Source organism: Semicossyphus pulcher, unplaced genomic scaffold (genome assembly GCF_022749685.1).
Source record: "Semicossyphus pulcher isolate SPU_LCO1_2020_fin unplaced genomic scaffold, fSemPul1.0.p SCAF_13, whole genome shotgun sequence".
Taxonomy (NCBI): domain Eukaryota; kingdom Metazoa; phylum Chordata; class Actinopteri; order Labriformes; family Labridae; genus Semicossyphus; species Semicossyphus pulcher.
Window position 1 is genome coordinate 26,068,191 of NW_027211637.1, and position 23,995 is coordinate 26,092,185.

General features: G+C 40.4%; 2 protein-coding genes across 4 annotated transcripts; one reads left to right on the plus strand and one right to left on the minus strand.

Moving 5' to 3' along the window:
* Positions 1–512: 512 nt before the first annotated feature.
* pan2 (poly(A) specific ribonuclease subunit PAN2) lies at positions 513–12,372 on the minus strand. Of its 3 annotated transcripts, none has more exons than XM_069659834.1 (26): positions 12,323–12,372; positions 11,585–11,890; positions 11,136–11,305; positions 10,898–11,018; positions 10,723–10,800; positions 10,203–10,473; positions 9,606–9,951; positions 8,480–8,576; positions 7,623–7,742; positions 7,387–7,506; positions 7,161–7,289; positions 6,819–7,018; positions 6,504–6,652; positions 6,268–6,374; positions 6,017–6,115; positions 5,815–5,906; positions 4,369–4,510; positions 4,145–4,282; positions 3,989–4,048; positions 3,819–3,909; positions 3,579–3,736; positions 2,936–3,079; positions 2,536–2,715; positions 2,296–2,389; positions 889–1,080; positions 513–753 (listed from the first exon to the last, which is right to left on the minus strand). In XM_069659834.1, exons 2-26 carry the CDS (start codon positions 11,870–11,872, stop codon positions 716–718), a joined length of 3,624 nt encoding a protein of 1,207 aa, XP_069515935.1. In that variant the 5' UTR covers positions 11,873–11,890; positions 12,323–12,372; the 3' UTR covers positions 513–715. The 3 variants fall into 3 exon arrangements, with proteins under 3 accessions (XP_069515935.1, XP_069515934.1, XP_069515933.1); XM_069659833.1 differs by having other exon boundaries at positions 513–750; positions 877–1,080; XM_069659832.1 differs by having other exon boundaries at positions 877–1,080.
* A 7,553-nt stretch (positions 12,373–19,925) lies between these two features.
* Positions 19,926–23,318, plus strand: ormdl2 (ORMDL sphingolipid biosynthesis regulator 2). The gene is made up of 4 exons (XM_069660365.1): positions 19,926–19,975; positions 21,333–21,506; positions 21,810–21,961; positions 22,561–23,318. The coding sequence occupies exons 2-4, from the start codon at positions 21,333–21,335 to the stop codon at positions 22,694–22,696; spliced, it is 462 nt and encodes a 153-aa protein (XP_069516466.1). The 5' UTR covers positions 19,926–19,975; the 3' UTR covers positions 22,697–23,318.
* Positions 23,319–23,995: the final 677 nt, after the last annotated feature.

Genomic DNA, 23,995 nt, shown 5'->3' on the forward strand with positions numbered 1-23,995 from the left:
ACACAAGTGTTCATGTGTGTCAGATTATGCTACTGTAAAACGATTTCAAAAACTGGTTGTAAATCATTTGCATAATGCCAAGTTTTTCTTTCATTTTCATTTCCTTTAAACAAAATTATTCAAAAAGCTTTTCAGAGAAACGTAACCGTTGTATTGTTAATTCATGCGTTTAAATGCCAATGCAAATATTACATCACTTTGGAACTGCCAGTAAAATGTTACTGAACCAGTTAGGAAATTTAGCTGGCAAATGTGAACCCAAAATGTGCACAATACTACGAACAACAAAGAGGTCTGGGAAACAAACAAAACTAAATTGAAACATTTGAATGGACTTCTCTGAAAGGCAGCGGCGTGCATCCTGTTGAGTGTGAATGTAAAATATGCTTCTTACTTCCTGCTACGAAAACACAACTTATCTTCTAGTTCTTATATTTATTCATTTTCATGAATTCAAAAACAGGCTGCATTTTTTTTTAAAAAGGGCTCAAAAATCATGAAATACAAATTTATTTTATATTTTATTTTCTTGACGGCAAGTACAAAATTGATGATGATTAAAACTGTTTGGTCACAGTGCTGAAGCAGCCTGTACAGGCGGCAAACACATTCATAAACACTGTACACGATACAGAAATATCTGAAAAAAATTTGACACTAACTGAACGAGCAGAGATCAGTCAAAAGTCTGGAGTTTATCGTGTCGCGGTGCAGCTCAGAGCCCCATCACAGAGGGAAACACAGCAGCACCTGCTGGAGGAAGAAGAGGGCTTTTAATCCACTGAGACAGACTCTGTTTCTCATGAAGTCCTTCCATATAAAACCATTATTGCCTCATTAACATCAGTGCACATCTCATTCAACGTAACGTCGTACTTTTTGGGCTACCTTGACCATCTCCTGCGTCCGATTCGGGGACTTTCCAGTCCAGCTGGCGGCCTTTTTCGTAGAGTCCCTTCAGGACCTTTCTCACTTCGTCCGTCCCGCCTCCTCGACTCAGCTCCAGGTACTTCCTGTACAGCTGCAGAGCGGTGCGTGCATCCTCTATGCTGTCGTGGGTTTCCCCCTGGATGTTGAGGTCTGGAATAAAGAAACAGATATTTCGTAATGGCTGGTTCACAATGACTCCTGCAACCGCATTTCAACCATTAAGCATCAGATTACAATGCTGATACTTGGAAGTAAAAAGGGATTACCATCACAATCTAAACATTTGAGAAGATAAACAGGCCTTTGTACTAACTATAATTGTTTGAAAAACTGCCAATGAACTCAATGACTCTTCAAATAAAATGTCAGATTAATAACTGGCAGTAGATGTGGAGTTGTGAGTGTTTATTTTCTTTGGCCCTGAACATGTGCTGCAGTCCGCTCTGCTCAAACCTGTTCCGATAGATTGTTTTGTACTACTTGAAAACAAGCTGCAAATGTTACACGTTAGGACTTGTTACAACTTGTTAGAGACAGTTTGTTATTTCCACATCTAGCAATTTATATTATTTGACTTTGGAGTTCTGTTCATCTGATGCTCCTCCGACGTTCAGCAGCTAGTAGCTAACAGTGTTTTGCTGCTCTTTTGTGCTGAGCAGGGAGTGTGCTGTGAGTCTTTAGAGCTTTTCTGCTGACATTTAAAAGGGACATATTTTAGCTCTGCAATCAATTTTCTATTATTCTAATGTGTTTGTGAATCACGTTGGTAAAGTTTGTTTTAAAAATTGTATACATAATTTACTGGAGCCTCTCCTTCCTCCTGAAACGAACAAGCCGTTTTACCATTGAAAGGTTAGACCTTAGCCACGATTGGCGGACAGTATTTGGAGTGACCGCGCAGCCCCTCCCCCACATGTGCGATTCCACGTGGGGGAGGGGCTGCGTCCGCACTGCAGTGTCACTCCAAAGTTGTAGAAAACATGGCCGCTCTAGGATCGGTTATTCGGCCTTATATGTACGAGCCAGAATCGCCAGGAGGTATCGGACTGGTAAGTTAAAATCTCGATGACAAGTTAGTGCAAGAAGGCAGCCTGAGGTGAATGACGATTTCAGCGAAAGCAAGGTTCCACGTAGAAACCTGCAGCTGTTCTGAACGGCTCATTTCAGAGGTGACCTTTTTAAAAATGTAATTCTGGGAAAACACAGAATTATGGCCCCTTTAAGGTCACACTAAACAGAAAATGCAGATTGCGGGAACCGCAGTCCTGTGATCATTCATGTGTAGATTTTTCACTGACCCACCCTTTCACATTTAATGTAGCCAGTGTTAATAGAAGAATGTTGATTTTAGTCACCGCGACTTACCTAGAAAGTACCAGGCGAGAAACCTCAGAGAAATCATCCTCTTACGCGGTAAATGAAACAGGTAGACCGTGTCGATGACTTGATCTTTAAGAACCTTAAAAACAGAAAAGAAACACACTTACAGTACATCACTGCTCAAACAGAAACTCTGTCGAGACGTGTCTTACACTGCTTTTAATTGGACACTGTCATTCACTACACAATCAAACAAAAATTACTTCAGGCTGTGAAATAACATACCAGCAAATTGATAACGCGAAAGTCCTTCTGTAAGCCGTGGCCAACAAAGCGAACTCCCGTGTCGATGAGGAAGCGCAGCTTCAAGTAGGTGGACTTTAACGTGGTCAAATGCTTTGAAGAAATCTTTGCATCCAGATCTCCTGGTTTGATGCCAGAGTACTGTGTCAGATAGTCGACGACCTGAGAGGAACAAACATCCAGAAGTGTCAGGGTGAAAACATGAGCAGCTGTTTAAAATGTCAGAAAAAGTTTTTCTCCAGCTTGACGTCCTTTAATGTCTTCTTTTGTCAGACATTCGGTTTACTGTCACAGAGGAGTAAAGACATCAGAAAATATTCTCATTTAACTTTTTGTTTTCTTAAAAATCCATCTTCACGTTCTTCTCTCTTCAGCCTCTCACCTGCTCCTGAGTAGAGATGTAGTCATCGATGAAGGGGACCCCCTCGTTGGGGCCCTGACCCCTCACACAGGTGATCCTGGCCACCGACATCTGACTGGGCTTGATGGTCGACTTGGTGCCGTCACTGCGCAGCTCTGCCTCTTCCTGCAAACACGCAAACCCTTCAAGTTTTATTTTCATTTTAAAGATATATTTTTTTGGGTTTTGCTTTTATTGGATAGAATAGCTGAAGAGAGACAGGAAGTGTGGGGAAGAGTGAGTGGGGGATGACATGCACCAAATGGTCACAGACCGGGAGTGGAGCCTGCGATCAGTGCGTTGAGGACTGTAGCCTCTGTGCATGGGGCGCCTGCTCGAACCAGCGCCCCAACATGAACAACTTTGATGCGCTTTGGTTGGAAAATATTGACGTATTTTGACACTTTTCTTATGTATAATCGAGCAGCACCATGACTGCCTTCTAGAAGAATGTATCCACAGGTGTATTTCTATTGTACACATGTGTACATTTAACAAATGGAGTATAGGGGGTTATTCCAGCTAGATTTCTCCTGGAGAGTTTTCTGTTTTCTCTGATATTAAATACGTAATAGGGACCAAAACTTTTTTTCTTACAAGTGCTCATGTGCATGACTTCACTCACCTGGTTGAGTGTAACAAACTCAGCATCCAGCCCCACCAGGTCCCCAGCCTGCGGCATCTCGCTGACCATGAGGGGGATGAAGGTGGCGTGACTCTTCCTCTGCTTCCGAGCCAACGAGGCCTCGGTCAGCAGCACACTGGCATCTATGGGGTTTTTAACTGAGACAAACGGCAAAGCATGAGCACATAGATGCACTTCACCTATGGGTAACATCTCCAGATTTAGTGTCCTCAAACTCACTGCGGAGGTCGTATTTGGTGTGGTAGTTCCTCTTGGCGTAATACAGAATGGCCGGCACTTTCCAGCTCACGTCAAACTGAGCAGCTTCAGTCTGAACAAAATAACAATATTTTAACATGATTGCAAACGTGATTTTTTATGCGCTGAATTAAATACAGTGAAATATTTACCTTGTCAATTGGCTCAATGAGGAAATCATTGAAGAGGTACCACTGCTGGTGAGTGACACCCTGAAACACACAACATTCAGATTCCAGTTTTCAAACACTTTATCTTTACAGAAGCACGTTTCCTCTCATAATCAATGTAATCAAAACTTCAATCACCTCTTTTCTTTGATGGTACGTCTCGCCCACTTTAATGTGCGCGACCAAGTTTCCTCCTGTACGTGCGTCCAGGACGTGAGGCACCGTGACGACCAAGTCATAGAGAGAAGCACCCTCCGCCTCCTCAGCAGCACTTAGCTGATCAAAGGCAAAGAAATGAGTCATGATTAACACATACATCATTGTTTTAAAGTAGAAACGTGTTGAGGAAGTTTCCCCCTCACCTCCTCTCCTTCAGGCCAGCTACTGATCTCCAGGCCCTGGCTTTTGCTGATGGACATCTTGAGAGTGAGAGGGATCCAGACGTGACGCAGATCCTCCGCCCGGGTGTCAAAGGTGAAGCCGTCCATGTTGCAATCCTCCCCACTACGAGGATGGACAGGGAGAAAAGGTCAATGTAAGTAGAGCTGCAACTGACAATTATGTTTATTATGGATTCATCTACAGATCAGATGAATCAGTTAAAAACATTTTATTTAAATAAATGTCAGTTAAGTCACTATCTGTCCCTGAAGTAACACAGACTGGGTGTCTGTGGCAACTTTCGCGGAAAACATCACAAGCGGCGCCCAGTTAGTGACGCGTTTTCCATCAGCCAGCAGTGGTTGGTCTGCCAGAGAGGGTAGGAGGAGCTAAGCAGCTGCTTTTCCGGTCTCTGCAAGTGTTGCGAGTAAACAGTAATCTACTATGGCTGAACAAACAAAGAAAAGATGGATGACTACAGATACAACTTCAACAAGAAGTGAAAATCCAAAGAAAAAGAAACAAACTCGACGCTCAGATGAAGGCAAACAGTCTGAAAAGGAAAGCGACCGTCAGCCAGGAAAATCAAGAGAACAAAGGAAGCCAACCGTGGACGTCACACATGCAACACTGTCTGGATATCTGGGAAGTGTGCTCCTGCGATTACAGTTTATCACCATAGGTAAATGGTAAATGGTAAATGGACTGTACTTACATAGCGCTTTTCTAGTCTTTGCGACCACTCAAAGCTGCTTTTACACTACATATCACATTCACCCATTCACACACTGATGGCAGAGGCTGCTACGTAAAGTGCCCAACTGTCAATCAGATAACACATTCATACCAGCTATGCCACCGGGAGCAATTTGGGGTTCAGCATCTTGCCCAAGGACACTTCGACATGTAGCCTGAGGGAGCTGGGGATCGAACCTCCGACCTTCCGATTGAAAAACGACCGACTCTACCACTGAGCCACAGCCTCTAGGTGCCTCCAAAGAGAACAATCTTCGAGATTACCAATTTAAATTTAGTACCGTTTGTGTAACTAATATTAATTAGTATTGTAATTATTATATTTATATTAGCTATTAGCTATAATAACTATTTATTTTGATAGAATTGGTAGATTTGCGCCGTATGGGCAGGTAAACTAGGATAGGCGGGGAGTGTTTTTTACCAGGAAACGCCAGAAGAAGAAGCGTTGTTTGATTGTAAGGAAAAGTTGTTGAATAAATGTAAAAGAAAATGTGATTTTTGCGAGGCTCTCGATAGTTTGTGTATTCCTGCGTACGATCCACTCTCCCTGTGCCGCAGTGACCGGTTTGATTTTGAGTTTTGTTTCGTGTTAGTTGACATATGGCCACTCTAATTATGACGGGCAATTTTTTCCAATGTTCATCGGATATTAAAAAAAGGGGTCTTACTCCAAGCACCACTCGGTGGGCATGGGTGGGGGGGGTTCTTTAGGTTTTGGAGGTTCCATCGCCTCTTTCTGCTTCGCCTTGTTGAAGGCATACTGTGAAGAACACAAAAAATGACTCAACAGAAGGCAAGTCAGGAATCAACTTTCAAACTGATTTAGAAATTGCCAGGAAATAAATAAATAATAATAATAATGTCTTTTACCTCCGCCTGAACCTTCCAGAATTCGGCCTCTTTAGCGCTGTTCACCTCACAGTTGATGACCAGAACATCAGGCAGACAGCGAATGTTTCGTGTCTGCACCTAAAGTGGGTTTAAAAAAAGATCACACTTGTTGATAATGCATTTGTTTATTCCAGGATGTGTCGTCTGTTGATCTGAGCTGTTGATCTGAGCTGTTGATCTGAGCTGTTGATCTGAGCTGTTGATCTGGCTGAATGGGAGCTGTTACTCACTGTGGGCTGATACTTCTCGCAGTTCTCACACCAGGCCTGCGTGCTCTGCTCCAGACAGATGCTCTTCTTCAAGATCTCAGCAAAGTCGTATTCCTTCATTGTTTTATCTAACGAGGCAAAAAATAATATTTAACTGTGTTTTATCTGCAAAAGGTTATCCATGCACTAGTCTCTTAGATTCAGGCTTGAGCTAAGCAGAACTATCCACACACAGCAGTGTAGAAAGAGGGACCCACCTTGAGAGCTCTGCTCAGGGTAGTGCATGGTGAAGAGCAACGTGAGAGAGGTGCGGACTGTCTCCTTTCCGCAGCGACACAAGCTGCTGTTCTCAACTTCACAGCCAAACAGTTTCCCGATTTCAGACTCACCAGAGGAACCCAGGGAACTGTGTCAACAAAACAAACACATCAGTGATCGCATTTTCCCTAAACTTGTTCTTGAAAAGCTTTGTGCTTAGACTACTTCCCGATTCTGTACTGAGCATGTCAAGAGCTTTTCTCAGGAAGCGATTTGTCACTACAGTAACATCTGTTTGTGCTGGCGGCTCTGACCTGCTGCTGGCTCCCCTGTAAGCCTGCGGGCCCTCCTGCTCCTGCGTCTCCTGGTGGAGCTGCGTGAGGATGAAGCGGTTCCAGCTCTGGATCAAGCGACCGAGTCTGGCCTTCCCCGTTTGCTCGTCTGAGTCAGCGAGGATCAGGCCGAGCGCTGAGGCCTCGGGGATGGTTCGAAATGCTCGGAGGAAGTTACTGGCCTTGTAAAGAGGAGAAGGAGAGGTTAGATCGGGGGATCAACACAGAAGAGAATGTGCAGCTGCAACAGAATGTAGAGGGATGTGGCACAAGAGGGATCGACCTACAGGAGTGTTATGAAGAGAAAGAGTAACACAGAGCTACCTGGCATGGATCTCCTCGTGACAAATCCAACATGTGGAAGAGGAAGCCGAGCTCACAGGCCAAACAAAACTCCTTCTGGCACAGATGATTCTGGACTAGACAGCGGATTGGCTCCAGGAAATATAAAACCTAATGTGCCAACACGAAAACAAGAAAACAATGACTCTGCTTTCATTATATTGAATTTGCCTGTAAAGTGATTTGAAAAACCATCTCAGTGTCGTACCTGGATCATGCAGTTACAGTAGGCGTTGGGGATGTGAGGCTCCAGACCAGCAAACAACGTTCTGTTGTAGTGTTTGAAGTCAAAGTCCTCCAGTCCAAGTTTGGAGTACTTGATTGTGACCTGATGAAGCACAAATATGTCCTCAATACATATTTTAGCAAACAGATTATTCTAAGATAAAAAAAAATATATTGTCCTTTTATATGAAAACCAGAAAGAAACAAAGTGAGTCCAACCTTTCTGTACTTTTTGGGCACCATGTAGAGGTGTGGCTCTTCATCTCGCCCGATCGGTGACTCAGGGACCTGGTTGTAATTATCATAATCGAGCTCCACGTCTTTTATTTTGTACGGAACCTGAAACCAAAGTGGAAAACAATTCAGAACGTCCAAACCTATGAATCAGTGTGACAGTGGACACAGAAATTTTCACTTTAATAAATGTCTGTTAAGTCACTATCTATCGCCGAATGAGGTAACACAATGGTGATTGAGCCTATGGCCCACTGATGAAAGCCTTTGCATGTGCAGTATTACACACTGGGTGTCTGTGGCAACATTGGCGGAAAAAATCACAAGCGGCTCCCAGTTAGTGATGCGTTTTCCATCAGCCAGCAGTGGTTGGTCTGCCAGAGAGGGTAGGCGGAGCTCAGCGGCTGCTTTTCCGCTCTCTACAAGTGTTGCGAGTAAACAGTAATCTACTATGGCTGAACAAACAAAGAAAAGATCGATGACTACAGATACAACTTCAACAAGAAGTTAAAAATTGGACACTCAGATGAAGGCGAACAGTCTAAGAAGGAAAGCGACCGTCAGTGAGGAAAATCGACCTTAACAACCGGAGCAAACCGTGGACGTCACACATGCAACACTGTCTGGATATCAGGGAAGTGTGCTCCCGCAATTACCCTTTATCACCATAGGTGCCGCCAAAGAGAACGGTCTTCGAGATTACCACTTTAAATTTGATACCATTTGTGTAATTAAAATATCACCTGGAGAACGAAACTGATATCTTTGAGATTACAACTTCAACAACAAAAAAAGGCTGTTTCAAAGTTGCGTAAAATCTACTTTGTATGTTTTTGACATGCCTGGTTGCGAGGGCGGGTACGAGGATTTGCTGCATAACCAATGAACCCGACAGTTTTCATTGTGCGCAGGATTTCTGGGTCCACAGGAGGAGCTCGTCTGTGGGAAAGAACAGATACAAAACTTTTAACAGTAGCACTTAAAAAAAGCAGGAAAACTTTCCCCAAGGTATCATACACTCCGTTGTTGAATACACAAAGCTTAAACTTCCCCGCATTAATCCACTGTCTTTACATCAGTAGATTAGACGATATTTTTTAAACACCTCTTGATACAATAAAATTCCAAAAACTCCAAAATGACATTGTAGACATTGAAAATGGATAATCATTAAGCTAACCAATCTCCCTGCTAATCAATTCTCCTGGAGGATTGTTTGTGGTGTTTTCCACTGAGCTAAACAATAACCAAGCATGTTCAGAGAGATTCAATTGGCTACGTTAGGACCAGCAGTCAAATTTTCGGGGAAATTTGCCAAATTGCAATCATATTTCTTTTATCAAATCTGGACGGCAAAAAACGGACACATTAAAAGTCAGATTTTATACCAATTAACTGGTGATGTGCCTCAGTCTTGTTGCTCAAACTGTGTATTCAGCATTACATCATGCAAAACCCTGACATCACTTCTGGAGAGGCAAAGGACGACTGCAGAAAAGAGAAATAAACAAGTTCCTCATCGTAACTGGATGTTGTTAAGTGTGGGGTGAGATCATACATATCACTTGGATGTTTTGGTTTCATTCTGTGAAGTTGCAACACCAGTTGTTCTTTTTTTATAGTTCTGCAATTGTCAACAAATCCCATGAAAAGATATCAACAACTTGTTTGCCTTCCTCTCAATTCTTTCCAACTTCCCCATCTGGTCAGTGGTGCTCAGTCCCAGCACCACTGGTTCCTTCTGAAGAAATAAATCTTGAAAAACTTCTCAAAGATGTTTATTTGTTCCCCGTCATAAAAGTACTCAAACTACAGTGAATATTGTATTATTGGGGAACTATTTCCAGTCATGGATTTGTTGAACTGATTAGTATTCACAGCAGTACAGTGTATGTGGGGCTGAATCAAAGCAAAGCACAGAAGCGCAGCATGATCTAAGGTAAAGACATATTAATGTGACTGTGTTACCTGGGGCTGGGTGTAGCCAGTGCAGTGGACCAGTCCGACAGCAGCTGCTCAGCGCTGGTCAGCGGCATGGGGATGAGCGAGAGGGGCAGCAGGTCGTGGTTCCAGTCCAGCTGAGGCAGCGTGTCCACAAGGCACGGCAGAGCAAACTCGGTCTCCCGAGAGTAGTCGTTAAATGAAACCTCTGGAGCATCAGACCACAGGTGCACACATCCACCTGAGTCCCCAAAGGCCAGGGCTTGCTTGCTGGACGATACGTCAAAACTCATGAGCAGCTGGCCTACGGTGTTGACGTGAAAAATGTCTGCCACATTGGCGAGACCAGTGGGCTCACAGAATTGACATTGACCTAGAGAGAAAGGTGGTAGATAAAAAATATATAATATTACACATTTTCATTCAAATACAGGAGGGGCTGAGGTGGTACATGTTCCTTTACTGAACATGTACCACTTCTCAGGAAACACGTCCACTTCAGTGACAAAGGTATTTGAGTGTGATGCCAAAATACAAACTTTTCTTTTAGTTATTATAATAAAAAGTCTGTTTCAAATTTATTCACAATGCTGTCAAAAAGACACAGAATGTCCCACTTGTTACCTGTTTGTGAGATGATGGCCAGCCGTGACGTGTAGGTAGGAATGAAGCGCAAGAAGAGGGGGTCCACGTGCACCTGAAGTGGCGTCACAGCTCGCATCATGCGGAGGTCATACACCATGAGGAAACGGTCGCATGCTAACCCATTCAGTCCTCGGCTCGAGAACCCGCACGCAGCCAGAAGGTTTCCATGAACGTCAAAGTCTGAGAGGCTGCCAGAAAACGCATCAAACTCGTGCTCCGTCTTGAAGCTACGCAAGTCCCGAAGGGTTACCTGTTTAAGACAGAGGGTACCTGTGAGCTTTGAGTAAACCTGAAAATCATCTTTCATAAACTGCTTTGATTATACCAATCGATTAGGGAAAAAATATACAGAAGTGACTTTCAGACGTCAATGGTGGAAATGCTGAAACTACACATTCATAGACAACAATCAAGCAATGGTGTTAAAAATGTACTATACTGACTTGAAAAATTGAGAGAACAAAAAGACAGATTTAAAACCAAAAATCCATTGACTTACCTTGCCAGAGGTGTGCCCGCAGAAGAAGAAACGGCCGGTTTGGCGCATTATTGCCACTCCAGGTAACTCAACACTGAACTATAAAGTACAAAGTGAACCATCAATAACATGCGTTAATTATATCGTGTTGTCCTGTGCTGCATGCATAAATTATTAGTTAATTCCAATGTCTCACCTTCTGAGTTTCTTGAACAGTATTCAAGTCAACTTCTACCACATAGTTTTGTAATCCACCCATGAGCAAGGTGTTGTTATCGGTCATGAGGAGACTATGCATGTCAGAGCCCTCCTCCATCCTGGAATACACAAATGCATTATTAATAATCTTAACTCAGAACAGAATAAATAATTTTTATCAACATAAATTTTAAGCATAAGGACATTTGTTCAAGTCAATATTTTGTGACACTTACGGGTAATCAAACATAACAAGGCCCCCACGAGTGTGGCATTTAAGGTTAGACTTGGAGAGGAAGAGGACGCCTGTTTCCAAACTCTGAATGTGTCGGATGTCATCTGATGCATGTGCTTGGAAAGAAGAATGGCGGCCCATTGTGGGTCCGAAGAACGAGGTTACATGACCCTAAAGAGAACAAATAAAGCAATAAGAAGGAATGACATGACTGCAAAGTATTTCTGCATTTCCATAAATCTGAGAGCAACCTGAATGTCTGAAAAACAATCTATATTCCATCTGTTTTTCCATTGTTTTAATTGTTTGGTTTCGTCTTATTGTGTTTCTTCAGTTCTTATTTTGTTTCTTTAGATGTTTTAAAAATGTAAAGTGCCTTTGAGTATCATGAAAAGCACTATATAAATAAAATGTAATATTATTATTATTATTACAATCAAATCATCTTACTCTGTGGTTTCCCGTCCACAGCATTTCCTCCTGGAGATCAAAATGTGTTGCAGTGACTGGGATGCCAACTTCTGAAACTGCACTGTGCAGCTCAGAAAACATCCCCTCCATGAGATGCACAGGTTCGGGGACTGTTACAGCCAGCCCCTCCGGGTCCAGCTCAACGCCCTGCAGTAGATTGGGGTTGAGGTGAGGGTCCATGGAGGGCTCCATCCCCGCGTCCAGAGTCCCGTGAAGGCTGGGTGGGTACTCACCCATCCCAGGGTCGAGACCGTCAAAGTTCATCATGGATACAGCGAAATTAACCTGCGGAGAAATTCCAACTTCTGTAAATAGAATGACCACCAAAGTTGGGTCCAATAAATATAAAGGATGGTTAGGGGATGAAGGAAACACTGTTAGCTTTAGCTTACTGAACAGTAGCTAACCCATACAGCTAACTTTAAAGATAACTGCTAGCAAAAGTCTCCTAAGCCAAAGTTAGCAAGTGTATTACAGAACTGTGTAATGCAATGTTACCTAATGTTTCTTCACTCAGAAAGAGAGTATCTCATTATTGATATTTTGTCCGCTATGGGAGGTTTACGCTTAGCTAATTGTGCTAGCCTCATCAGCGTCATGTACCAGACTCTGTTGGGGCTGCAAATGAATTCGGTTTCTACACCCAATATAAATTGGGTATGTGTGATTTTGTTTCAAAACGTACGAAAGATTTATTTATGAAAAGTTTACACAGACCTATTCTTGTAATACGATTGAGCGCACAGGAGTCCATGCTCACTTCATTCACAACAATAACACGTATAAAACACTTCCGGTTCAAACAGAGGTGCGTTCAAGAACAGTACCTCAGCTCACCCCTCAGCACCTAATTATTAGATTAGAATTAGAAGTCGTTATTTCGCCTTGATATGTGTATTGGTCATAGACTGTACAGCCATTGGTATTGATTCATTAATGTAATTACTTTTTTGACCTATCATCTTCATAGTAAGTTCAGCAACTTGATAAACATAACCTTCACCCAGTGACTGTAATTAATTATATTCTGTACTTATTTATATATGAATAAGTAGAGAATACCATTAATTAGCATACACAGAAATAAAAAAAAACCTAATTCATAATTCAATTCATTTTTTTCAGTGCCTTTAAAAGACTCAAGATCTTCTTTTGCAATAAAAAACAAACAAACTGAACAATATGATGTGTGAAAACAAGTTTTTTTAACCAATTACTCCTATGTTAAGTCACCAAAAAGCATAAAAGTAGAACACCAACCGAGAAAAGTAAGGAACTAAAGGCTCCAGACCATACACTGTATGAATTGCTCCAGAACCAAGGGGCCCTGAAGGCACCATGGTTCACCATGTGGTTTATAGTTTGGAATTATACATTAACATCAACTTTGTAGAGCTTTATGCCAGTGTAAGATTATTTAATTAATCGAAAAGTGGCTTAATAAAATTGTCATCAACTTTACTCATCAATAAATTACTTAAGTTATTTTCCAAGGAAAAAAACAATTCTCTAACGTTTCTCCATGAAACCATTAAGTGTATAGCTGAAATAACTATGTTCATCCCCTTAAATGCGCAGCCTTGGTCTTGAAAGCTGAAATGTATATATGTTAGTATAAAGACAAATAATGTCAAATAAGGAGCATCAGGTGCACAAAATGTGATGATTTTACCATAAATGTAACTAATTTCATTCGAGCAGCAGAACAAGAAGCTATGCAATTGTTCTGTGTTAATCTCAATCCAGAAGTAGTACCCGGTTATAAGTAAACTTTATTGAAAAACCCTTCACTTGTCTACCAATACAATATTAGATGGTGAATTATATAGCTTTTTTGATAATAAAATATCCTATTCAGTGCGGTGAATCTTTCTTTTACGGGCATACCTATCTATATTTTAAAAAAAATAATGTAGGCCTAGAACATAGACGTCAAAGACTAACAGTCAGCATGAAAATATCTTGCATCTTCCCTTATCAGTTCTTTTCTATGAAAAAAAAGCTGAAATGTTTTTCTCTGGAAGAGAAGAGGGGCAGGTCGCGGACTCATGATGGAAAGTTTGTCAAATCTGTGAGAAGAATTGAGCTCATTATTTGCCTAAAATGTAAAGGTTAATCTCACTTCCCCGGCAGAGCCATAGATGTGAAACTTGATTAGAACTTATTTCAGGTTAATTAGTGATATATTGTCTGTTACACCTAGCCTACATAGTGGTGAGGGAATAAATGATTGTATATAATATATGTTTATATATTTAGGTTGATGTTTATGTATCAAAGCAACCCCATATCGCAGTTAACTGATGACTGAAGAAAATAAAAAATATCAAAATTAATAAGTAACATAATTAACCTTAATAGCCCACTTAAACTGTTTAATTGTCCCGCAATATTGATTTCAGCAGATGATTCTTCCCTTCCCTTTTTGTGGTCACTAACAATTAGATCATACAAGTGTTCATTCATGACCTCGAATTACACATCCAGTCTGTCTTCTGTCTTCTGTTTAATTGGCACATGAACTCACCTGCCAGGAAAATCCTCGCTGACTCACTGCCCCCTCCTGCGCATCTTCAAAAAACAATAAAAAGCAGGACTCGCAGCACATCACAACACAACTCTCACAGGAGCGACGAGTGAACAACAGGACTCAGACTCAGTCTTTAGTTATTAAAAACGTTCAACATGGGTTTTTGCTTTACGACTTTTGCTGCGGCTCTTTTTTGGCTCTTTGCGGTTGCCTCCGCCGCTCCAACCGAGCGCAGTCTGCGGGACGCATGCGCAGATGTACGAAGCAGCTCCTTGGAGCTAAATCGTCAAGCCAAAATTGCATCAATAAAGGTAAGTTTTATTCATTTTTTTTGATTATTTGGAATATTTTTTGTCATTTAAATAATTGTCTTTTCTTTTTTATGGTACAGATTTTACAAATATGTATTTTGCTATGTTGAAGCATGTCTGTAAACACGTGAAATTCAGTTAACGTTAAGTCTTTATGTGCTGCTTAATTAGAGGCTTCTATAAAATATCATTGGAGTTTTGGCATAAATAGGAATATTGTTGCTTGATGTCTTTATGACTGTAAATTATAAAAACAGTTTACTGAGCATGTTTGTCTCCAATAATCTTCAGGCACGAAATGGTGACAAAAGTGAGTCCAATTTCAGCACCTCACTGGCCTGGATGGATGCAAAAGACATGTGTGATCCTGAGACCCTCAAGCAGAGGTCTTCGGTAAGCAACTAAACTACCAATAAATCATATAAATGATAGTAAAAACTTAAAGGGCTGAAACATTAAGTTCCTGATTGTGTTTTCCCTCTGCTCCTCAGACGTGCCCTGAGAAGATGCTCAATGTCCTTAGAAACTACCATTCTTATGTGGAGAGGATCTCTGGATTTCAGAGCTGCTCACAGTTTGCAAACAAAGTGAAGCCGGCTTTGGACAACCTGCTCAGTGACATGAGCAAATGTGTGACCTCCAGGATGGGGACGAAGCACCACAAGGTAAGCGCACTCCAGCCTACAAACTTCAGGAGGGATGGATACATTTTTTATTTTTTATCTACTAGCTTCAGAGGCCTTGTGGCTCTGATTAATGTTTGGCAGCAGCTTCATGTATTCTTTTTCTGATTCTCCAGGAGTCCCATGTGAGCACAGAAGACACCCAGCCCCTCCGTCGTTCACTGGAGGCTCCTCTGTGCCATTACACTCTGGACAGACTCTTCTCCTTCTCCATCCTCAGTGCTCGGGTCTTTGCTGTCGGTGATCCGGCTCATCACAGCGACGGCTCGGCTCAGAAGTGCATGTAGAGCAAGGAATGTTTTTGTGAATTTTGAAAGCATCCTTAGTGTGATCATATTGATCAAAGCCTCTGGTACAGCTTTCAGGAGCTGATGATGTGTCTACAAAAGTGTTTTCACTCTTGTTTCTTCCATGTGTGAATGGGAGGTATTTCCAATGGAATAATATCTATATTACATATTTATTCAAATCATATTTATGATATTTATTAACTTATATTTATTGGAATCAGTTATGTATTATATTTATGTAATCTGTGTGCAGCATACACACAATGTGCATAATAAATAATCTGACTTAAATCATCATTTGTGTTGTGGTTCCTAAATGGCGTCATAGTATTTTTCATGGCTTTTGTTCCTTAGACTGAAAACAATCATGATGTAACCTGCAGTAAAAATACTTGAATGAGAATGAATTTCCAGAACAAAAACTGGACAAACGTGCTGAGGCGAGGAGGAAGCTGTAGATTCCCAAAAGATTCCTGCCGCTCTTCGGAGATCCACAACTTCCTGCATACTTCCTCCAGACAGTCAGTGTGTTAAAACTGCTGGTCCCTCTCATGCTGATGATGCAATGTGACAACAGTGGCTCATAGTAGAAAAAAAGGAAGGTGTTAAGTTTAAATGGGAAGAGGAAGTAGGTCAGTGTGAGCGCACAGGAATGCTCAACAAGGAAGTTTGTTGTCGGAGTGACTTCATTATCCAGAATTCATTAAGCCTCTTGTCGTGTCCTGCAGAATCCTGTCTGCAGTGTCAGCCTGTCTGTCAGACCTCAGAGCACTTAGCAAGTATATCTGAAACTTTACAAAGAGCTTAACAAGAGAGGCAAGAGAATGATCAGTAAATGCACAAATGCATAGATAAATAAAAACAAAAATACGAACAAGGAAGTAAGGTTGTTGCAATGAGTCGGGGTCAGGCATTATGGGAAGGACAAAGATTTAAAGGAAGAGGAAGAGGAGAAAGACAAATGATACAGTAATAAATTATTAGTGTCAAAATTCTGATATCAAGAGACCATTTGATTATTATTATCTGGACAACATGTCTGTAATTTGTTTTACAAAGATTGATTTGCAGTGGCACACCTATGTCTAATAGTTTACAGGCAGGATATAATTGAAAACACTGTTTATGAGATACAAGTCTAATATCGTCCACATAACATCCACAATGACAACAAAATTCTGTAATCTTTTTGCATGAACATTTTAAATTCATTCAGTGAGAAATGTTTAGTAGCTGTTTACAATTTAGGTTCAATTTTTGATCAAAAGCTTGCTGGATCTTGATTTGTCACACCAAAGAAGATAAAAGGCTGAAATGTCCTAACTCCACATTGTCTTGGAATAATCTTGGTGTCTGTAATAGGGTGAATTTTTTATCACAGAACAAATGAGAGATGACGTTGATAATTACAGGCAATGCCACAAGATGTACGCTCAAGCAAACACTCTTTCACTAAGGTTTAGTATGTGTACAGGTGAAGATGTGTCTGTTCAGAGCTCATTGTACACCTCTGTATACTGCACAGCCGTGGACAAACTACAAGCAAGATATTACAAGTAGCTTAAAATGATGCAACCCAGATGATAGTGCAAGTGAAATGTTTATGACTGCATGACTGCATGTGTTTGTCGGCTCAGTTTTTTTCAAACATCAGATGTAGTGCTATACGCTACCAATCTGACTTATAACTAATTCTGTGTATTGTCTTGTCTCTTATCTGGACCTTGAGTCTGTAATAAAGTTTTAAATTGAATGAATGATCATTTGTGGAGGACTGTTTGAAGATGACTTGGTGCAACTTTGGTGACAATTGTGCAAACAAGGAGGAGTTAGAAAACAGAGAGATTAAGTCATAATTCCTGCCAGCTCTAGGCATCTGACCATTTCAGCTACTTTCATAACTTTATATCTTATCTTGTGACTTTTTCAAGCTTAAACGTCAGACAGTTGCTACAGTGCCACTATCACAATTTAAAGCTCACAACGCTAATAAAGGACATGGCTTGGACCTGGGGCTATGTGAAAAGTTTTGTTTATCTTCATGAATGGGAATGCAGATTTTCCCAACAGAAGAAGAAAAAGAAAAAGAAGAAGAAGCAACTCAGCAATAAAAGTCCCAGAGCAATATCATAGTAAGCATAAAGCAAACACACTGGCAAAGAAGTTGAGGTCCTACATTCGGTTTTGATCTCTGGCAGTTCTAGTGAAGTCAATCAAGTGTATAATTGATAATCCAGAGGACAGAGTCATATCAAAGATGTGTGGGAACTTGTATAAGCAATGTTTATTTTGCTGTGAGCACATCAATTGTTTGTGTGAGAATGATGCAAGCAGGAAGTTCAACCTGTTACAGTAAGTCACTTGTGATATTTATCATATAATTTATAATGTTTGATAAGCAATTAATAAGAAGTAAAGGGATCAACAAAGGCATCTCACTCTTGACCGTAGAAACAAAGGCTGAGAAAAGAATCCAGGTCTATAAATATGAACAGTACAATTGTAATTTCATAACCATGTAAAAACGTTTTCCAAACATGACTAACTCAGCAAATGAATATTCCTCAGGATGTCATGCACCTGTAATCCAAGGGTCATTTGTGAAAGGCATTACATCACTTCCTTATTTAATTTCTCCACACACCTGTCATGCTATCGGGAAGCAGTGTGCTCAGTTTACCTGGTAACAGCCTTTGTGTTTTTGTTTTCATTCCCGTCTTTTAGTCGTTTCTCACTGCCCTGCTCTAATTTACAGTTTACTGCAAGTCAGGGCTGTTTATTCAGAGAAATTTGATTTACAACTGCAGGTTTATCAAATGAGTCTGTAGATTGTTACTGCAAAAAAACACTTCTTCTTTTGGATGAGTTTGCGCAAAGGCCTCAATACCTACATACAAAGCCCCTGATTTATACAGCTATACAAACAGGCTTTTATTTGTGGATTTGAGCCACACCGGAAGCTTTCTTATGCACAAATATAACATCATTTGTCTGAATATATTAGTTTCTATAAAGTAGCATTTTTTTTGCAATGTTGCAAATCAATTCTTTCACAAAAGATTGATTTGGAAATGTTTTTAATAATTTAAAAATGTTTCTGTTATCCGTTTAAAAAATGGTCTGTTAAACTCACAGTGAGAGCTGTGTCCATAACAATGGTTAACTCAGTAGCCTTCTTAAAATGAGCTAACCAAACTGATATTACTCACATAAATGAGCTAATAAGCTAGCTGTTATTACTCACGTTAAAATGAGCTAACCAAACTGATATTACTCACATAAATGAGCTAATAAGCTAGCTGTTATTACTCACGTTAAAATGAGCTAACCAAACTGATATTACTCACATAAATGAGCTAATAAGCTAGCTGTTATTACTCACCTTAAAATGAGCTAACCAAACTAATATTACTTACATTAAAATGAGCTAATAGGCCATATGTTATTACTCATATTAAAATGAGCTTATAAGCTAGCTGTTATTACTCGCGTTAAAATGAGCTAACCAAACTAATATTACTTACATTAAAATGAGCTAATAGGCCATATGTTATTACTCATATTAAAATGAGCTTATAAGCTAGCTGTTATTACTCACAGGAACTAGCAGTACCTGATTGAGAAATAATCTTTAAAGCTCCTGTGAGGAGTTTTTCGCTGGTTATGAAACAGACTGAAATTAATTCTGATTACTCGATATAACCTATAAAAGCAAACCAGACCATCAGCGACAAGATTGTTTATTTCTATATAGTTTTTATTCGATTAGTTTTTATTCCTGAAGCCGCTGGCGGTGGTAGGTGTCAGATGAAGCGATTAACTGCCCGCTGCTTTTGTTTTCATTTTCCTGGGCAAAAATGTTAAGTGAGTGATGCATATGACTGTTAGAGAAAGCAGGTTGAGAATCTTTGTTTAAAACCACCACTTAAGCATGTACAGAACAAAATCAGCAAAGAGATAAGAGGTACAGCTTTGTCCAAAGAAGACGCTAAAAGAGAGAATCATTTTTAAATTAATAGAATTATTTCCAAATCAATTTATTGTGTCAAATAATTCATTTCATACGTAAAAAGCTGTGTAATAATGGGGAAAATGTATAGTGAGCAGGTTGTTGCAGTGGAATGGAACCCCTTCAGGGTGAGACACGACCCCTCTGCTCACTATACATTATCCCTTATAATCTTACTTAAAAGCACAAATAACTGCTGCAGACAAACAAGCTTAAGTGAAAGCAAGATGAAAGCTGCAGGATTGAGGGTGAAACCTGAAGCACAGGTGAAACACTCAAACCTGTGTCTCCTGTTACAGTACTGACATTTACTAGTTACGTGGGAATTAACACTATCACTGCTGGGGACCCGGGGATTTTTTTGGGGACAATTGATCTTTGCTCAAAGTCGTGCTTTGTCAGCCCACCTGCCTCTCACCTGTCTACCCGCCGTCAATCAGGACACCGTGTGGAGTTTTGACAGCGAAGGAACCAGCTCAGACCTAAATGAAGGCGGGGTCAAAGAAAAAACAAGGAATTTCCTGGTGAGCTACGACAACACAGGAAGGTAAAGTTTGCTCCGATGAAACGTCAAGTTTTTAACCTTGAAATACCGCACGGGCGAGGCATATTTATAAGGATTTTCTAGAAGCTTTAATACCCTTCAGGGTTAACTTTTGTCCGCGACCGTTACATCATGATTAACGTAACTTACAGCTAACGTTAGCTTGCTAACCTGTAGATAGCAGCTCAACTGTTAGCTAGCTTCCAGGCGTCAACTGTTGTCTAACGTTTAATTGTAAGCTGGAGTTAAAAAGTCTGGACATTGTGTGGACAGTTACTATCAAGTTATCGTAAAATAATTCAGACTTTGGCCTTAGTTTTACTGTATAGTTGCTTTTTGCCCCGGATAGTGTTTGAATGTTGCAGTTAGCTGCAAAGTTAGCTAAGTGATGTAAAGGAGTCCTTTGAGAGGAAGCGCCTGTTTAGTGACACAGAGCAGCTCAGACGGGCGGGGTATTTCCCCCGAATTTGTAGTGAAGATGCAATTTTTTTCGCGTAATTGTCAGCAAAATAAAAAATGACCGTCAATTACAAAAAATGACCGTCAATTACAAAAAATGGGTAAACTGCTCCTCAGAATTTCCCCGAGCCTAAAAGCACTTCTTTTGTTTTTCTTTTGTCCAACCAACAGTCAGTCATGACATAAGTAATCATTAATTACAATAAAAAGGCATAAAGTCCCAACATTTAATAATGATTTGAACAGTAACAATGAGTATTTTTTATTTTTTGGAATGTATTATTGAGGGAGATGTCTGTCCGTGGAGTAATTATTAATTGGCTGAGAAGTGGGGGGTAATGGGTATAAGGGATGACATGGATAGTGAGGCATGTCAGGGAGAGGGCGAGACAATAATATAACATGTCAAAATGAAGTATATAATTTCTGCTGCTATGTGGTTGTGGGTTGCCCCATGCTCCAAATTCTGGAACCTATCCCAGCTGTCATTAGGGTGAGAGGCAGGGTTACACCCTGGACTGGTCGGCAGTTAATCATAGGGCTAATTAGCACTTATAAATGAGCAAAACAAAATAGATGCAATCATTTTAATACGTAGTGAAACATGAAATTGAACAACAATGTGATGCATTATCACGCCTGTATTGTTTGGTGATTGTCTGACGGTTATGTCCCATAAGCAGAGTTCTGCACATAAGAAAATTTGATTTTAATAACTTGATTTCAGCAGATCAACCTCATCACCACCACTACCAATTTCCACATGTCTAAAGTAAACTTTTAGGACTTCTCCTCATTTAGCCTGTTTGCAAAAATCATTGTCTGTGGTTGCCTCTTGAACCAACATACCCTTGTTCTCAGCATCCAGATTTCTTCCATTTTGCCTCTCTCTGTGTTAAAGATGAATGTGGGCGTAGCTCACAGCGAGGTGAACCCCAACACACGGGTGATGAACAGCAGAGGAATATGGCTCACCTACCTGCTGCTGACTGTTGTGTTGCACATCGTCCTGCTCAGCATTCCTTTCTTCACTGTGCCACTCGTCTGGACCCTCACCAATGTCATCCACAACCTGGTCAGTAAAGTCATCCTGTATACATCTCTGGGTATTAGAGCATTGTGGGCAATGTTTGAATTCAATGAGCAGAACTGCAATAAAGAATCTTGGGAAATATGTTTATTTGCTTTCTTCTGAGACTAAGTTGACAAAATCAAAGCACTTTTGCATCTGTCTGTTAAATATCAAACTGGTCCTTTATTTTCTCATTTTCTTTTCATCATAGGGTAGATTTTCCCATCCCATCAAGTATATATAAACTGAAAATAAATCTTTTGGATGATCATAGTTGTATATTTTGTTTCCTTTTTTCGTGTGCAGGTGATGTACCTGTTTCTACACACCGTGAAGGGCACTCCCTTTGAGACGCCAGACCAAGGCAAAGCTCGTCTGCTCACACACTGGGAACAGATGGACTACGGTGTGCAGTTCACATCTTCGCGCAAATTCCTCACTATCTCACCAATTGTTCTGTAAGTATATTAGCTGCCTTTATGGAAAATGGTTTGTAGTTTCTCTACAAATCGAGCAAATCAGCGTGTAGTTAAAAAGGCGAGATGCTAGCTGGAATGAGTCAGTTTTTGACTTCCTTGTTCAGGCTGTTTGGGAGCTTCAGTTTAAACCATCTGGGAATACGTTTGGGCTAATTGACATGTCAAGCCTCATACAGCTAGTGCAGTTTATAGTAACTAATAGCCAGATTTACTACAGCAAATTCATACTTATTTTGGAAACAATGTGCCCTTGATTTTAGACTTTTGTTTACAAAAATTAGCTTCTCATTTCTAGCCAGCAACAGATTTTGTTGGCTGAAATGAAAACTGCTGCAAGCATATTTAATGAGCTGTAGCTAGCTTAAACAAAAAACGTTTAATAATGTTATGATGCAGACCAAAAGCAGTGTAGAATAAATCCATACCTCTAAGCTGTCTCTTATCATGTAAGTCATGTTTTTTCACTTTGTAGCTTACCTATTAGAGACTAAAGTTTTTTATTATGTATATTTTTGCAGTAATAAAAGATTACCCTGACATGTAGATGCTATATTGACACTATTTTCATCTCTCTGCAGGTATATTCTTGCCAGTTTCTACACAAAATACGATCCCACACATTTCCTAATCAACACAGGCTCCCTCCTAAGTGTCCTCCTCCCAAAGTTACCTCAATTTCACGGAGTACGAATATTTGGAATCAACAAATACTGACAGAAGTGTCACTGGATTTTAACCACCAACACTGGACTTGTAGTTTTCTGTTTCTGCTGAACTTTTTATGTTTTGAGGTTGAGGAGAAGAGGACCAGACTGATTTGTCTTCTCTGTACAGACTGTGTGGAGTAATATAGAAAAGATGCAGTTTTCTGCTGCACCGTGCAGCCTGAAAAAAAGTAAATGCACTGCTGCTGTTTTATGACAGTAATTATTTTTCTTTACTGACATTCCTGATGTATTTTTGTCACTGCTTTAGGATGTTATGTTTATTCATAATTTTCAAAATGTCACCACCCTCTGCCTGTTTTTCTGTTACAAACTGCACTGGCTGCATGTCTGTAAAACTGTCTGGTTGTTGCCATAAATGTGAATGAATTAATTTCTAATTCATTGCGGCAGCGTGTTTCATGTTCTGATGATGTACAAGTCTCCCATTTTTCCTGCTTCATTTTCTTGATTTACTATGAAGGATTTACATGCAGCATGCATTTACATGCCGACAGTAAACACTGCAGTCTTTGTTTTGCTATGATGCACATAATCATGTAATTTACTGCTTGCTACAAAAGTTGGATTTCTTTTCCTGCTTATAAAATGAGCAGTAGGAGCTACATGTGCATATGTGGTTGTCTTATCTTTATTGCACAAACTACAAAACCCTTGAGGTTTATAAGAATTGATTAAATGTGCGCCTGGTAGTAAACTGTGGGGAACTCCAGACACTTTACATGAAACACTGATGTCACAGTGTTTGCAATGTGCTCATTTATCCAAGGGATTCCCCCCCTTCCGTGTGTGATGTGGTCCTGTCTGCATTGCACTGAGGCTTCCCTGTTAGTATATCCTGTATTGGGGAAGTAAGTCACAGGAAATGAAGCCACGTGCCAATGTGAGCCTGAGAAACATGCAAATAATGTGAGCCTTATCAGCTTATTCATTTATGCTGTGTAATTGAGTGGAATCATTTGGAAACCGTGTTATCAGGGGTGTTCCCTGGCTTCAAAGGCTGCACATTACTTTAATGTAAAGAAGCTAGGAGTGGGATGTAGAGGGCAGCTGGGCTAAATGTCATCAGATACGCCTCTGTGAAGAGTGGGAGAGAACCATGAGTACAACGTCCCTTTTCTCCAACATATACTGAAAAGTACACGATTCAAGATAACACTATCTCACTGAAACAGCAAATTCGGTCAACTGCAATTTTTCCCAGATCTGCTTCCATTTAATGCGCGGTTAGAAAACCTTAATCAAAAGTACAAGATATGCAGTTTACATCTGAGGGCGGGTCTCGGAC

What these genes read in the sequence shown, in the direction of transcription:
- pan2 (XM_069659832.1), bottom strand. Translation starts at nt 11,872, where the DNA reads ATGATGAACTTTGACGGTCTCGACCCTGGGATGGGTGAGTACCCACCC. An exon ending in GCGGGCACACCTCTGGCAAG is followed by an intron (nt 10,474 to 10,722) that starts GTAAGTCAATGG and finishes TGTCTTAAACAG; the next exon opens with GTAACCCTTCGGGACTTGCG. An exon ending in GTACCCGCCCTCGCAACCAG is followed by an intron (nt 7,743 to 8,479) that starts GCATGTCAAAAA and finishes CTTTGGTTTCAG; the next exon opens with GTTCCGTACAAAATAAAAGA.
- ormdl2 (XM_069660365.1), top strand. Translation starts at nt 21,333, where the DNA reads ATGAATGTGGGCGTAGCTCACAGCGAGGTGAACCCCAACACACGGGTG. An exon ending in CCAATGTCATCCACAACCTG is followed by an intron (nt 21,507 to 21,809) that starts GTCAGTAAAGTC and finishes TTTCGTGTGCAG; the next exon opens with GTGATGTACCTGTTTCTACA. An exon ending in ACTATCTCACCAATTGTTCT is followed by an intron (nt 21,962 to 22,560) that starts GTAAGTATATTA and finishes ATCTCTCTGCAG; the next exon opens with GTATATTCTTGCCAGTTTCT.